Source organism: Culex quinquefasciatus, chromosome 2, assembly GCF_015732765.1.
Source record: "Culex quinquefasciatus strain JHB chromosome 2, VPISU_Cqui_1.0_pri_paternal, whole genome shotgun sequence".
Taxonomy (NCBI): Eukaryota; Metazoa; Arthropoda; class Insecta; order Diptera; family Culicidae; genus Culex; species Culex quinquefasciatus.
This window is the reverse complement of record NC_051862.1, coordinates 5,427,513-5,445,395: the sequence shown is the minus strand read 5'-3', so window position 1 is coordinate 5,445,395 and position 17,883 is coordinate 5,427,513. Positions and strand designations below refer to the sequence as shown.

General features: G+C 33.5%; 1 protein-coding gene across 4 annotated transcripts in view; it reads left to right on the top strand.

Annotated features, from left to right (window-relative positions):
• LOC6051685 overlaps positions 1–17,883 on the top strand; it is a 505,391-nt gene that overhangs the window by 451,918 nt on the left and 35,590 nt on the right. For all 4 annotated transcript variants that reach the window (XM_038251263.1, XM_038251264.1, XM_038251265.1 and 1 more), the window contains one exon: positions 903–1,084. In XM_038251263.1, the coding sequence (XP_038107191.1) occupies positions 903–1,084 (182 nt within the window). The remainder of the gene's footprint in view (positions 1–902; positions 1,085–17,883) is intronic.

Below are 17,883 nucleotides of genomic sequence, written 5' to 3'. Positions count from 1 at the left end.
ATTCCAAAAACAAATTGATCCTATCAAAGTCATCCCGGTTTACGGTACCAAATTAAAAATCTTGACAAAAAATCGGAGATATCTCATTTTATGGGAAATTTAATGTGCAAATAAGTTGAAGAGGGTTTCCTTCATCTGAAACTGAGTTTGGTTAAATAAAGAGCAAAATTCCAACTTTTTCAAAAACATTGATAAGGGACAATCCACAAACCACGTGGACACTTTTTTGGGAATCTCAACCCCCCCCCCCCTCGTGGACAATTGTTCATACAAAAAAAAAACTTTTTAGTATGGAGCGTGGACAATCGCCATACCCCCCCCCCTTTGATAGATCGAGATCGAAAAAAAATAACCTTTTTTGCACGTGAAATTTCTAATTTAAATTATACGAACTATATACTTAGAAAATAACATAAAAACAAAATATAAATTAGAGTACCTAATGGAAAAGGTTGTTCGGATTAAAAAAACTTCAGATACCATTTCCAATAACCGTCCATCTGTCGATCACTGACCTCTGCTTCCCAATCCCAACATAATTGGATGTCTTTCGCCGGAGTAATAATTGACTGTCTCCAGCAGTTCCCTCATCCACTGACAAACTGCTCAATTATTAACCAGACGAGCTTTCCTATGACTTTTCCGCTCGCTGCGAGTCTGTCTTAACCCACTCATTATTATCATCCTCACGCTCCTGGAGCTCTACCCATTGCCCACAAAGGTGGGGGAGGAAAAATTCCGCCAAGTTTTTCCTAGCGCCATTTTCCACCATCACACACAACGAACGAACGAATGCGCCACAAATGGAGATGACATTGACTTATCTGGCAGCTTTTCGGGCCACTGACTAACTGGAGCTTTTTTCTCTCTTCTTTTACTCTATTTTCATGATGTCCCTCCAGCATGCAATCGGACGCTATACGGCGAGGTAGGGCGAACGTACGAGCTGCAGCTTCAGCCCCACCAGGTGCAACAGTTTCAGCAGGAGCAGCAGCAGCATCAGCACAATGGAGGGGCGCCGTTGCCGTTCGTGTGTCATCTTAACTTTACCGCGCCCGGGGGAGCGTACGGTGATATCGTGCAGGTATGGTCCCTGGGAGCGTCAAATTTGTGGGAGATAGAAACAAAAACTATGCTGAAATTGATGACTATCTGGTTGAGGGGAAAAAGTTCAAAAAAAGTTTCAAAAAACTTAATTGAATCGTGAAAATCGTAAAAATAAATAAGCGTATTCTTGACGACTTTCACTCATTTGCTCTTCATTCGACACAATTTCTACTTTAATTCAATTAATTACCATCATTAATCGCAATCAATCACGCTCCCCGAAAAACTCATCACTTCCACCAACTAATGACCGGCGCACACGCTAGAGAACAACTCAACGAAACGCAAATTAATTTCAAACCAAGCCTCCTCCGGCCGCCGAAATAAAATTCGCACATTTCAGCCCAAATCAGTGCCATCTATCAATTAGAAGAACCTGCGGCCATTCGGTTCGCACCGAGCCTTTTTCGGCGGGGGCAGAGGTACATGGAAATTCACTTCTGCGAGTCGAAGAAAACATGGAAAACACATTTTTCACTTTCAATTTGTGTGCTTCTGCCATTGATTTGCGGGCATTTACTTTACGCTTCATGGCGGCTGATGTCTTTAGTGGAAAAGTTTTGTGCCATCCCGCACCACATGCGAAGCTGGGTTCCGGAGACGATTCCGGGTCGAAAGATTTGCACCATTAGTGGGGCACTCCCACACATTTACGGATGGCTGAGTTTGATTAAATGGCCCTCTTTGGGAGAATTCGGAAGAATTGTTGTGTGGGCTTGGAAGGCAGAAATGAAATTGGTTTCGAAGCTGAAATAAATTGTTTTTAAAATAAAATGTTAACGTTCAAAGTACCTTGTTAGTGATAAAATAAATTCAGTAAAAAAAAAAAAAAAATACAAGAAATTACCAAAGGCACATAATGACAAAATTTCAAGTGAGTTGAAAACATCAAAATACCTACAAGAATTATAAGTTTAATTTTTAGTCTATAAACCAAAATTTCAAGTGAGTTGAAAACATCAAAATACCTACAAGAATTATAAGTTTAATTTTTAGTCTATAAACCAATTTCATTAATTATTAAATTATAATTCAGTCAAAAAAAAAAAACAAGAAATTACAAAAGGCACATAATGACCAAATTTCAAGTGAGTCGAAAACATCAAAATACCTACAAGAATTATAAGTTTAATTTTTAGTCTATAAACCAATTTTTAGTCTATTTTCAACAATTCCATTTGAAAAGAGCCTCGTTTTTATCCTTTTCTTGTTTTTGCGCGTGGCGCGTCGAAAAATTCAGTTTTTTTTATATATTTTGTGAAATTTTCCAAAGATTATTAAATTCATTTTTTTAGACATAGATAGACTCATTGGTTCAGACACGGTCAAAACAACATTTTATGTTTTTTATCTTAGTTATGCAAATGTTTGATGACCAAACAAAACATACTGGTCAAATTATTTCGGTTAAGGTTATCCGTTTCTGGTTTTTTTTTGATTTGGAGGAAATATTGCTTATGTAAGGTAGGGTAGGGTAGTCATCAATGAGACACTTTTGGTTTTCAACTTACAACGATTTTTCTATTTTTTTCATCAGCATGTTTTAATGAGCTTTTTGTTGCATTTTCTTTATTTTAATGTGTTCTAACATTGGCCAAAATATGAGTTCGATCCGACATCTACAGCCAGAGTTGTTCAACTGTCTCATTGTAGACGCACTTGGCAGGAACAATGAGACAGCTGGGGAACAATGAGACACTCTACAAAAATCAATAATTTTCTAGTAAAACATCATGTTTTTGTTATTGTTCCATAACAGCTGACTTGCCTTGAACATTTTAGAGCAATTTTGCCAACATGAAACAAAAGTTAACAAAAGTTATACTAAAAAGTATTTAAATTTTGTAAAATCCATATATTTATGCCAAATAACTTTGTATGTTTGGTTAAATGAGGTTGAAACTCTATAAATATTCCAAATATCACTTTCAATTCATGTTTTGAAAGATTTACATGGATTTTGAAATGTTTAATGAAGAAAAATCAAAGTGTCTCATTGTTACCCATGGGCTAAAATGAGTGGGGAACAATGAGACAGCCCTGGATTCTGGGTATATTCTAAATTTTGGTCAAACCTAATGAAAGGACATTGTAGCCCAACTATGGAACGTCGAAAGAAATTTGAAGAAATATAAGTTTTGGTGTAAATGGCAGCCTACGAGCGAAAAAGTAATTTTTGTCCATAATTTACTTTTACACCCCTGAATCAAACATTTATGAATAACTTTTCACGGGAGCGTCCATAACCAAAGCCACTATTATGGCAGACGTGTATGCAGTAGACACACCTTTCCCCCAAATATGAGCCTGATTGGTTTAAACTACGACTTGTGAGAGCCATTTTATCATTGTTCCCAGTGTCTCATTGATGACTACTCTACCCTACACAACAAAAAATCCGATGGTAAAATCGCAAGCAAAAGCATGCACATCACCTTCGTCAAAAACACTTAATGTTACACACTGCATGTACAATTTATGTTAACATAAAAAAAAATGCAATCCCGTATTCAAACCCAGCACCAGCAGTAAGGACTGGCGCCTTAGCCCGTTCGGCCATCAGACCTTTGAAGAATTGAAAGGATAAACGCATATATTAGCTTGCATTTCGGTCAAGTAGGTTTCCCATACTGATATGCTGTAATATTACATATAATTTCATAAAATAATGCAACATTTAATTTGCACCCAGGCCTTTTACACGCAGCTGGATTACTACTTTTTTTGCTGTGTACATGAAAAAAATGCGATTTTTTATTGGAATTTGTACTACGAAAAGTTGAAATTCCGTTATATTTAGTACCAAAGTTATGAATATTTGCTAAAAATATGATTTGTTTAAATATACGAAAATATTGTCTAACAAAATATTGAAAAAAATATTTGTTTAATGCAGAATCAGAATTGAAATTAAAAAAAAAGGTTTTTAAGAAAAATCACCGTTTTCAAGACAGGAAGCAAAATGTTTGTGTTTGGCTCAAACAATTAGATGGCCATAAGATAACTTCTAAAATTCAATAGAATTTGACTTACAATCAGGGCTGTGGAGTCGAAGTCGGAGCCAACCATTTGTTGAAAGCTGGAGTCGGAGTCGGAATCGGAGTCGGAGTCGGCTAGAGTTGGTAGGCCGAAGTTGGAGTCGGAGTCGGAGTCGGAGTCGGTTTGAGCTGAAAGCTGGAGCTGGAGTTGGAGTCGGAGTCGGCTAAACTCAGAAAGCCGAAGTCGGAGTCGTTTGAAATATGATCCGACTCCGCAGCCCTGTTTACAGTAACCTAAAAACAATATAAAATTAATTTTACTGCTTACAAATATTTAACTGTTTGTGAAATTTCGTTGTGCAGTACCACAAAATGTTTTTTTAGCGTCTAAAGATTTTTTTAATTTGATGATGATTCTTCCATCACTGCTCAAAATGAAAAAAAAATGTCTTAATTCATTTATTAGCAATTGATTTCACATGTTTTCCTTTCTTGCTGAGCAGTTATAATTTTTGATTATTTGATATTAGTTTTTTTTATTTTTAATCAAAGAAGTTTTTTTATAGTTTAATCGTCCAGTTAAGTCTCCAAACAATGTTGGCAACCGTCCATTGAAAAAGAATTTTCAAGTCGGTAATGTAATAATAATAATAATTTGTACCTAGAGGATGGATTTTTGAAATGATTTAGTCTCATAGGCATAGGTTAAAACTTTTCAGAAAAATATAATTTCTTTATTGAAGAAATATGTTTCCGATTCGACCTGATTGTGTGTGTAAATCTAATTTTAAAAAATTAATATTTTTTAATGGTGAATAATCCCTACAGCACGAGTTGGTCGAAATTTCTTGGGAGTGTTTCCATTTTTCCAAAGAAACAGTTACCTTCTTTTAAAAATTTGACACTCTTTTTATTGTGTTAAGGCCATTGCAAATATTTTTCAAAGTTTATGTAAACCCCCACCCTTCAATGTTGGCCTGAATGGTCAGGGGACAAAACATTTTTTTTTGAAATTCTTTAAAATTTAAATGAAAATTAAGGTTTAATCAAATGAAAACCAGTTAAAATGAATTTTCCCGCGTTTATAATCATATTCAGCATGTTTGAACTCCTTTGAAAACATTTTAAATTTTCATGAAATACCAATGATAAGTCCCACGAGAAGTTTTTTTTTTGCGAAACACAAAAATTCCGTCAATAACTCGATATTTTCAAAACTAATGATTGGAAAGCAACTGTACGCCTGTAAAATGTATGTTAAAACACTTTTTTTTTATCCAAATGTTGAAACCTAGGCTTGTAATTTCATTTTTTTGCCCACCCCCTCCACCCCCTTCCTTTACTTTGGTCAGAGACTTCATAAAATATTTACAACGGCCTAAGTAAACCAATTTTTTCTATGTGCTTTTTTAATGGAGCACATCAACCATTCCTTTTAGAACCAAGATTTGTGCTACAGATATTTTTACAAAATTATTTACGACAAACCTTTTTTTTATTTCCACAATCAGATTATTTCATGATTGGGTCCGTTAGTTTGACAACTTTGAAATAAGAAGAACACAACTTCCTTGACCAACCGGTCCAATCTACAATGTCTTTGGAGTTGTAATTTATAAAACATATATTTTCCAGATGGTCAAGCATGTTCATGACTTCTACAGGTTTAAAAATGTCACTTTATCAACAGAAATCAGTTTTTATTGAATATAACTCGAAAACGGTGCACGAAATCGAAATTTATCTCAGGTACTTTATGATTGCAAATTTGATTTGGCGTCTAAAAAAACTCAAAATAATTTGATCGACCTTAAAAAATAAATAAATTTAAAAACAATGGCAATACTGCCAAATGAAATTTTACCACCTAGTGCTATAGCTCGTAAGATGCCATTATTTGTCATCTAAAACTTATAAAAAATGTGATTTTTCTTAATGAATATTTTACGCACTTCCTGTTTTTTGTATCAAAAAAGAATTTTAAGTGTCACTATATTTTTTTCTGAAAAGTCAGCTGGTAGCTGGTAATCAAACATTTTTTCAATTTTTTTAAATTTTATTCTAACATTTTGAATTTAGATGTATAATAAGGCTTAAACCGATTTTTTCTGCAAAACGCAATTTTCACCGATAGAATATTTTGAATCTTACCTAACTATTGTTAATCAGGATGGTGACACACATCTTTCTACGTATAATTCTTCCATGGGTCATCTTGAGTTTCAATATTTTATTATGCTATACCGTGCACTTAAAACAAGATCATTACATTTTGAGCTAAACAAAATTGTAGTAGTTGAAGTAACCACAGCTGGGTTTAATTTGACCTACTTTAAATTCCTGACAACAATTCACAGAAAAAAATCAACATATTTGTAATGATTCGCAACGATATGATGTTGACATTGACGACCTGCATGTGAGTATGTGTATGAGCCAACATTCTGATGCAAATTTTCCGATCCACATTGGTGAATGAAAATATCATTTGCTGTGGTGGTTTGTGAGGTGAACATGGTGTCGACATGAACAATATTTACTCAACTTCTGGTTGGAGCAACATTCGATGAAAATAGTTTTTATTACACACACACTCGCGCAAGCTCACATTTTCATTGGGCCAACATTGCATAATAAAGTGAAAATGAGCCAACACAGATCAATAAGGGGTAAAGTGAATAAATAAACAAACAGTTGATGAATAAAAAAGTGACGTGATTCGTTTGCCGAGGGAGTCGATGATTTTTGTTCACTTTTTCACTGGCGGCAATCGACTTGTAACGTGGCAAATTGTGATTGATTAAAACGTTGTTGCGCAAACAATAAGCTAGAAACACGATGTCACTCTAACTGGATTAACACCACCACCACCACCAAGAGTTCAATTATAATTCTCGCATGACGTGTCAATTCAAATCATCCACTAATTGAATATCATAATCCAATTGCGGACTAACAATACTATTTAAATTAGCATATTGAATTAAGTGGGGCTGGCGTTTTGTCGCCCCTCGGAGGGCTCTGCCAAATTGAATTGTGAATTTCAACGGAGCGCAGCCAGAGAGCAAATTTAACTTTCTCTTTCTCTGATGGGAGGGGGAGGTCTTTGATGAGAAAAAGGTGGAAAAACTAGAATGGTTTTGTGGCGGGGGTGTGGGGAGGGTGCACAAATTGTGTCAAACATGGAACAAGCCGGGCACACCTGTTTGACTTGTCATCGCTCAGAGGACTTCACAAATCTTCTCCCCCTCCCCCAAGGGCCAGAGGAAGCTCGGCTTTGACAAAAATTAAGACCGGAATACATTTGCTCGGTCGTTACTTTCTCATTTCCATTTCTCGAAATTTCCACTTTCTTCGTCTACTCGAAAGCGAATATGTTCCGAATGTTTCATTAGCATATTTGGTTCCATTTGCCCGTTTTCGTCAGGGGTGGGTTGGGGAAGACTCCAATTCGGGCTGCAATTTGATTTCCGCCCGGACTTGGAAGTTTGGTCAGCTCGAATTGGATTTGAAGGTCATGGGAGGAGTAGGAGAAGGGCCAGGGGAGTTACAAATTTTATAATCGAAACAGAAAACAGCTTGTCAAAACGGAAAACATTATCAAAGTGGGGGGCATTAGCATAAGAATCGAAAATGAAAGTCTTGCGATTGTGAGTGGATGTTGGTTTTTGTAAGGGGGATTCTGTCTATGTTGGTGATGAGTTTGAACAATTTGGGATACAATTTGATTACTCAAATAATTGTCTTAAAATTAGATTGATGAGAAAAATATGAATCCTACTGAGATCTTTAAGGGTTTCAAAATCATATAAAAGCTAAATAAATTATGGAAAAATGTGAAAGGTTGGAATCGTTCAAAAAAAGAATTTGGTCATTTATATTTTAAATGTTATATAATATAATTAGTGGCAGTGCGTGGCCGAATGGTTACGCTGTCCGCTTTGTAAGCGGATGATTCTGGGTTCGATTCCCATCTGCTGCAACCTTCCATCGCGATGCATCGGATGAGGAAGTAAAATGTCGGTCCCGGCCTTGGTTGTTAGGCCGTTAAGTCATTCCAGGTGTAGGAGTTGTCTCCATGCCATAAGTACAAACAACACACCAAACCAAGCCTACTCCGGTGGAATCGCTGGCGGCGGTTGGACTCGCAATCCAAAGGTCGTCAGTTCAAACACTGGGGTGGAAGGTTCCTTGGAGTAAAAAGAGGTTTGGGTGCTCTCCCCATTCAAGCCTTCGGACTCCTAGGTTCGAGCAGAAACTTGCAATAGAAACCACAAAAGACCCGGGGGTCGTTAATGTGGATGGTTTGATTTTTGATAATATAATTAATATGTAATACTACAAATACATTTCAAACATTTCATGTTTGTATGCGGTTTGTCATAACTACTGAAAAAAAATATTCTAGAAAAGAGCAGTTTATTAAAAAAATAAGTTATTGTTACCGGACTTGAAAAATTATTGCTAAAATTTAAATTTCCAATGAATAAAAAAAAACATGTTGATTTTAAACAATTTACGGTACATGGACTAACGTTTATTTTTGAATGTTTAATCAAATAGAGGTCATTGTCTAAACAATGACGTCTGAATGATGCTCAATAATCTATGGCGTTCTTTGAAATTATCTTAAAATCAAGTACACCAAAATCTACAGCAGCTTTTTGTGAAAATTTCTGTTAAATTAGATCTTTATCAAAAGTCATTGTTAATCCTTTTAAAGCATTGTTTAAAATTATTTCCAAAGTCTTATTTAATCAGTCAAGAATGCACTGGTTCCCACGCAGTTTCAATTATCGGCACTGTTTTTTTTTTATCTTACAGTGCTCTTTTGTGTCTGCCTATTCTGTTGGGGGGGCAAAAACAAAGATTGTTAACGATAATATTATCGAGGTTCGATAACGATAACAATGTTTTTTATCGTTATCGTCAGGACGCTAACGATTATCTATCGTTATCGTTATTCCGATAATTCTATCAGCGATAATTGTATCGACGATAATAGACGATAACTTAAATTTAATATATTTCTATTATTGACTAAAACTAATCAAATTATCTTAAATTTTCAAGCTTTCTGTTTGTAAATATTTTTTTGATAATATGGTAAGTTTTCAAAGTATAAATACAAAAAAATCACAAAATATCGTATTTTTTTAAAGTACTACATTTTTTATAATTTGCAATATGGGTATCAAACGATTCGAAATTTTGCACGCATTTTCACTGTTTAAGAGTTTTATGAATGAGGTACGCATATTTTCACAAAATACCATATTAATTCGCAATATGGGTATCAATGATTCAAAATTTAGCTTGTATTTTAAGTGTTTGAGAGTTTTTTGAATAAAATACTAAAATTTTCATAAAATACCGTGATTTCTCAAAAATACTCAAATTTTTATTTTTCGTGATATGCGTATCAAGCGATTCGAAATTTTAAATTTATTTTAACAGTTTTAGAGATTTCTGAATGAAATTCTTATTCACAAAATATCGTATCTTCTAGAAAAAACGATTTGTTTATGAACGATTGAAAATTTTGTATTTATTTGACTGTTTTAGCATTTTGAATGAAAAAGCAAATTATAAAAAATGAGTATTTTCGAGAAAAAACAGTATTTTGTGAAGATTTGAGTAATTCATTCAAAAAACTCTAAAACAGTTAAAATACATGAAAAATTTCGAATCGATTGATACCCATATAACGAATAAAAAAATGGGTATTTTCGAGAAAATACGGTATTATGTGAAAATTTAAGTATTTCATAAAATAAACAGTTAAAACACAGGCAAAATTTGAAATCGTTTGATAGCCAAATTGCGTATTCTTCAAAATTTACAATTTTCGTTAAAATGCGGCATTTTGTGAAAATTTTAGTATTTTATTCAAAAAGCAAAGAGGTTACTTAATGCACATTGAGTGTAAAATCTCTATAACAAAATATTATAATCATAATTCTAAAAACTCTAAAACAGTGAAAATACAGGCAAAATTTGAAATCGTTTGATAATCAAATTGCGTATTCTTCAAAATTTACAATTTTCGTGAAAATACGGCATTTTGTGAAAATTTTAATATTTTATTCAAAAAAACAAAGAGGTTACTTAATGCACATTAAGTGTAAAACCTCTATAACAAAATATTAAAACCATAATTCTAAAAACTCTAAAACAGTGATAGCAAAATTTCGGATAGTTTGAAACCCATATTGCAAATTATAAAAAAATGATTATTATCGAGAAAATATTTTGTGAAAATTTTAGTATTTCATTAAAAGAAAAACTCTAAAACAGTGAAAATGCATGCAAATTTAGAATTGTTTGATGTCCATATTGCAAATTATATAAATTTCAAAAAAATACGATAATTTGTGATTTTTTTCAGTATTTATGCTTTGAAACTTACCATATTATCAAAAAATATTTAATTAGAGGAAGCTTGAAAAATCAACATAATTTTAGTGGTTTTAATCAATTTTTTCATCGATTGATGTTTCCATAAAATTGAAAAAATATATTAAAAACAGTTAACTATTTTTTAAACAAACTGTTTCTTGACTTTTTACTTAATTTGTTCTTTTTCTCGCTCGACTTCTTGTATCAGACAGTTTTTTTATTGATAAAGACGACGAATTCGTTTATTTACAACTCAAAATTTAATTAATTATTCATTCACATTTAAATTTTTATCGTTTTGAATGTGTTTTTATGTAATTCAAAAATAGTCTACAATAGTCTTTATTATTTTATTTTATTTATTTTAGAGTAAGTATACAGAAAAAATGTTGGTAATATTCATTAGGAAATGGTGACAGATTTTGTGGCAAAAAATTGTGTAATCTTACATCAGAAAATGATAAATTTTCATCAGTTTCTGGTGAAACATTTTTAGTTAATATTATTTTAATAAAGAGGTTATATTCAACCTACCAAATTTTCAACATTTTAAAATTTGATTTCAGGATAACAACGTTACCTAGCAAAACAAAAAAGTTGATGTTTAAAATTTTGAAAATTTGGTAGGTTGAATATTACCTTTATTTGAGTAATATTGCCTATAAAATATGTGAAAAACTGATGAAAATCATCACACAAAATCTGCCATTATTTTTTTGTGTATGTCGTGTAAACATACAAAAATAAATAGTAATCCTTAATCAATTAATGAATAACAGTCAAAAATACTTTAAAAAATCAAAACAGTTTGTTTTAAATTTTAGCAGTTTGCGTGAAACAATTGTATTTTCAAAAAGATGTTCTATTGAACCTTGTTGGTGAAACAGTTAAAATACAATTTTTTACCTTGTGGTAACAATTTACCATTAATTTGAAGCTATTGATTCATGTTTGTTTTCCTTAATTGCTCATTTTGCTTGCTATCCCAATCGAAAAAAAATCGACAAACAATTGTTCGTTTGTTTGTTTGAATTTTTGTGCAACATTTTTTTTCCCATTGTTAGCTCGGCCATAAATCTTGCCTCAATTGGCTTTGCTAGGGGGTGAAAATCTCATAATTACGGGGCGTGAATTTTTAATTCGCATTCGAAAGCACATCCGATAGCAGCCAAATCGATGATTAACACACGTTTTCCCATGCGCATTTTGTTATAAATTGTAGGTGAATCGATTTTAATGGAGCATAACGCTATCCGATGCTGTTTGTTTGGTTCACTTTCGCCGAAAAAAAAAAACAAAGTTGGAATATAAAACACTTTGGCAAAATCCAGTCCGTAGACAGTGATTGACTCTAATTACCCTCTGTCCAGTGACCAAGGTGGTTCAGCCTTGAGAACCGGTCCATCTGACGCCCCGATTAACTTGAAAGTACTCTTTTTGTTGTAAGATTTTTTTCGCCCTCTTTCAAAGCAACCAGTACGCGGTACGCGAACTTCCATTATTCTTATCGTGCATAATTAAAAACTTTTAGTAAATCCCTTAAGCCTTGTGTTGGACGCTGTTACTTTAGAAGGAAATCCATGAGGAATAACAAGTAAATAAAATTACTATTTAAAAGTCTAGCCTAAATTGATTGATTATTTTTAAGCAAAAAAACGTTTTCAATCCAATTATTATTTTAGAAAATTAAACAATAAATAATGTAAATTGACATGGAATCCTCCCTCAACGTTGCTGCTGCTCAATGACGACAAAGCCGAATGACGAGACCGATGAATGGACAGAAATACCTTCACCGCTACTGGAACAACTTAAAAACATCCATTTAGAACCACTCCGAAGAACCGTCCAGCAATGTGTGGGTGGGGAGGGGGGGCAGCTCAACGAAATACTTTTTTAAAAGCTTTCCTCCCTTCCACAACACACACCTTAACTCACCCCAACCAACCAACAGGACCTCTGCCGAGCCCAAAGCCGTTGAAAGACGCTGCACACCTTTACAATTGGTGGAGCTTTTTTTTTCTTCGGGGGAATAAAGTAGAAACCAAATCCTGAATTACTTGGAAAGTAAGAAAACGCCTTTGGACGAATCTCGTTGTTGTTGAAAAGCCTTTTTTCGTCCAGTCCAAACCAAACTGGGGGAGGAAAAAGCGGCAAAGTATTAATTTTAATCACACTGGAACACGGAGAGGGGTTGTAGTGATGGAGTGGTCGGCCCACAAACCGAAATCTAAATGTGGGAAAATGCGAACACGGCGAGGACGAAGGAACTGAAAAATCTGTTCCTAAAAAGGAGAGAAAGGAAAATGAAAAGCATCTCCCCCAACAAAGCTTAGAGAGGCTGTGTGGGAATGAAACAGCACACCAGTTGCAACGTAATACATCTACAAACGATTTCACTGGAAAAGATGAAGCCTTGAAAGAATGAAAGAAATCTGGACCAGTGGCGGCTGGTTTGGGGTAGAAAGAAAAAGTTCTCTCTCGAGGTGATCTCATTTCCAAGGATTAGGAATGCTTTTGGTTTCACAGTGGCTGCCTTCTAAGAATGAAACAGAGAGGCCGATGCTTTCGATTCTTGGTAAGCTTTTAAGCTTAAATGGAACAAAGTTGAATGCAATGGTTCAATTTTTTGGGTCAATATTGATCAATGAACTTGCTAAAATTAAACATCATTTTTAAAAAGCATAACAGTTATGTGATGCGTTCTTAGAAAAGTATATAAGAAAAATAAATTGATGTCCTTTTCAATTTTGATTTGAATGACACTATCTCTATCGAAACCATATGTCCAAATAAGCCAATTTTATGAAAACTTTATTTGTTGTACAGAATTCTAAGCTTGTGTGAATTTTAACAATGTTTTAATATTAATTTCTTTGTTTCCGTTTCTTTATTTTTTTTGTTTGTTTATTTTTCTGACATCAATTGATATGAAATCATTTTTTATATTTTCAAACAAATTAAGATTTGTTTAAAAAAACAGTTTTTTGAATGATGTTTTAAAAACAAATGGGTAGGAAATTCTTATTTTGAAATTCATAGTTTTTCTTGTTGAATCGGATTTAACGCGCGCAATTTTTTTACGTGAAATGTACCATCACTCAGGTTATTGCTCTAGTTTTGTTTAAATGAAAAATCATATTTAGTCAACTAAAACTTTAAGCTTTATACCAAAATACATAAGCAGTATTGGTATACTTGGTAAACAGTTGTTTACAAAAAAAAATATGTGTATTGCGTTTAAACTAAATTCGCAGCAATGCATTTCTCTGAGATTTCGGTCATTCGATTTTTTTGTTGTTTTTTTTTTTAATCTGGCTGATACTTTTCTGGTGCCTTTAATGTGCCCAAAGAAGCCATTTTGCATAATTAGATTGTCCATATGAGTTTCCATACAAATTTGGCAGCAGTCACTACAATTATGATACATAAAAATTCAAAAACTGGTATCTTTTGAAGAAATTTTTTGAACGTTTCAGTGTCTTGGGCATAGTTGTAGGTGTGAACAAAGAATACACTGAAAAAAATTATGCACGTTATAAAAATTTATCGTGATTTTTTAACTTAACTTCTTGTCACTTAAACTTAATTTGCAAAAAAAAAAACACACTTTTCTGTTTTATTTATTATTTTCTGATACATATTTAGGGCATCCAATTTTCCCGGGTTTTATATAATTTTATATTTCAGAAATTCCGGAATTCTCGGGATTCCGGGAAATGTTTGAAACAGTTATAAAATTAATGTTTTCGTTATATTTGTTACGTTTTTCAAGCTTAAAATCAGAGAATTGGCTCAATAGTTGGTGATAATATACAGTTCAATCTGAACAAGGATGACAGTTTTAAAACAGTTTAAAAAGAAATTAAAAATCGATCTCTTTTGTTCTTTGTTGTGCATTGGATTTTAAATGAATTTGTATCCAATGTGATTCAACTTTAAATATGTTTTTTTTATATCAATTTTAAAATTAAATTACTAGAAAAGCTTGAAAAATTTCTTCGAAAACGGATATTCGAAAAACAAACAGTAAAAAAATATACAAGTCAATCCTAAATTTTTGATTTATAAATTTTAATGCTCTCAAATCCTTATCGATAATCAAGTATTCAACGCGTCATCCATTTCCACAACCGAACCTGATTTTCCAATCCAAACTTTGATTTTTATAAATTTCGTGGATTCCCGAGACAAATTTTAAAAAATCTCGGGATTCCGGAATTTCCGGTTTTGAAAAAAATTTGTCTCGGGAATTCCCGGGATGGACGCACTACTGATATGTTTTAGAGGACATCAAAAGCCAACTTTTCAGAAATTTCCAGAATGTGCAATACAATTCACCAATTTATGATTTTTTGAATCAATTCTGTTTTTGCCTTCCTCACTGAGGTAAGGCTATAATCCTGCTCTAAAATTGAACTTTTTATTAAAAGCTCGAAAACCCACCTTGATGTATACATATCGACTCAGAATCGAAAACTGAACAAATGTCTGTGTGTATGTGTGTGTATGTGTGTGTGTATGTGTGTGGGTATGTGTGTGTGTATGTGTGTGTATGTGACCAATAATGTAACGCAGTTTTCTCAGCACTGGCTGAACCGATTTTGACCAAACCAGTCGCATTCGACTTGGTTTAGGGTCCCATACGGTGCTATTGAATTGTTTGAAGTTTCGATAAGTAGTTCAAAAGTTATGTATAAAAATGTGTTTTCGCATATTTTCGGAAGATGAATAAATGGCAGTAAACTGAACCAAACATCATCATGATATACATCGTTATTTAGGTAATTGAAAGACCTTTTCAACGAGTCCACAACTTTGAAGATCTGGCAACCCTGTCTCGAGTTATAACCACTTAAGTGATATTTATGTACTTTTTTGAAGCCGGATCTCACTTAAATGTATGTAAACTATGTCTGGATCCATCATCCGACCCATCGTTAGTTAGGTAATTGAAAGACCTTTCCAAAGAATCTACAACATTGAAGATCTGGCAACCCTGTCTCGAGTTATAACCACTTAAGTGATATTTATGTACTTTTTTTGTAGCCGGATCTCATTAAAATGTATGTAAACAATGTCCGGATCCATCATACGACCCATCGTTGGTTAGGTATTTGAAAGACCTTTCCAACGAATGTACAACATTGAAGATCTGGCAACCCTGTCTCGAGTTATAACCACTTAAGTGATATTTATGTACTTTTTTTGTAGCCGGATCTCATTTAAATGTATGTAAACAATGTCCGGATCCATCATCCGACCCATCCCTGTCTCGAGTTCTGACCACTTATAATGCCACTTATGAGCCCTTGAGTGATATGTGTGTTTTTTTGGATCAATTTTGTGTCCAAACCCATCATATTACATATCACCCATTGTTGGAAAAGAGTGAGGAAGGCACCAACCACATAGGTGGATTAAGTTAGTTTTTTTTTTCTAAAATTCTAAATATTGGTTGCAAAAATTTTCCAACATGAGTTTTCGAATCGAATTTGCAATCAAAAAGTACTTCAGCGAAAATTTCATAAAGTGAACCGTTTTCAAGTTATGGCCATTTTTACGTTACTTTTTTTAAACAGTCGGAGTTATTCATTTTTTAAATTTGTTTCCAATTTGATTTGAAAAAAAAAATTTGAAGAGCTAAGAAAATAATCTATATTTTGCTTTTTTGAACTATATAGATATGAAAATTAATGTTTTCTATGTCTCACCTAGACAACCAACCATTTTGTCATGTCGATATCTCAGCAACTAATGATCCGATTTTCAATGTTAAAAAAATAAACATTCGTGAAATTTTCCGATCTTCAAAACTATTTTCATTTTTTTCATCAAGACTAACATTTCAAAAGAGTTCAACATTCAATAGTACACCCTTTTGAAATGTTAGTCTTGATAAAAATAAAATAAAATATTGTTTTCGAGAAAATAGTAAAGTTTCACGAATATTGAAAATCGGATCATTAGTTGCTAAGATATCGCCATGAGAAAAAATGGGTTGTTTGCATCAAATTTCCTGTTTTAAAATCTTTACATGGCAATATCTCAGCAACGAAAAGTTGGGCGACAGGTCAAAGATTTTTTGCACATTCAGGAAATTTCTGAAAAGATGGCATTTAAGGTCCCCTAATTCATATTAAAAAAATTGTGACAAAAAGTAGAATAAAAAATCGCAAATTTTTTAAATTTTATCATTTTTTTCCAGTGTAGTCCCTATCCACACCTAGAACTTTGCCGAAGACACCAAATCGATCAAAAAATTCCTTCAAAAGATACAGATTTTTGAATTTTCGTAGATCATTTTTGTATGGGCAGCTGTAAAATTTGTATGGAAAATTTTATGGACAAACTTATGATGCAAAATGGCTTCTTTGGGCATATGGAACGCACCAAAAAGTTTCAGCTGGATTAAGAAAATAATAAAATAAAAATGTAATAAAAAAGTCCGAATTTAGCAAGAAACAAATGTTTCCATATATATATTTTTTTTAATTTCTTTAACTTTACGTTTATTTTTAGAACCTTCTTTGAACAAATTTCATATAAATACACCCAAAGGAAAAATATATCTCAAAATCTGCAACAGTGGATTTGCGGCAGAAAATGTCACATTTTATAACATTTTTTGCAGCAAGCCCGTAGATCATTTTTGCCCGCGTGTAAACATTTCAGCGATCTGCAGTTCTCACCAACACATATAAGGCTGGCCCGACCCCGAGCAACACTCCAAAGAGAAAAATATGTTGGTGCTCTTTCACTCACATTTCATCAAGCGTCCATGGCGCGGTGGTAGCGTGTCGAATCAACAACCAAGAGGTTGGTGGTTCAATCCTCGTTCTGTTAAGGTTTTTTTTTTGTGAAATACAACCAAAAAGCCGTCGGTAATGTCGATAATTGTCGGTAACGGGCAAAAATGTCATACCCCTATATGGCAAAAAATGCATGAGGACAGTTTTCATGCAGATTCTGATATACTTTCATGCTGCCATGCATCAAAATCATGCGACCGTCGGTTGGGTGTAAGACTTGAAAATAACCAACCAAATAATTTTCATTCGAACATGCAAACAATGCAGCAGTTTGATAAGATAAAATTTATTAAATTTGCATCCATTATTTTATTTTGATGCAGTAAACATCAAAGTGCCACTCATTGAATTCCAATGAATCATTAGCAGTCGCTTCATCGAAACCCGATCGCCTAAATTAATCAGAACGGCCCTTGAGCACAAATTGCTCGCTAAATGCACCCGAATTTCGGCGTTTCATAATGGAATGCCAAATTCACTTTGATGACACATATCGCACACGCAAACCTCTTTTCACCGAAATCAAAAACAAACCATTGAAATTTAAATTTCCAACGAAATTCCGCCTGCCTGTTCGTCAAAGAGTT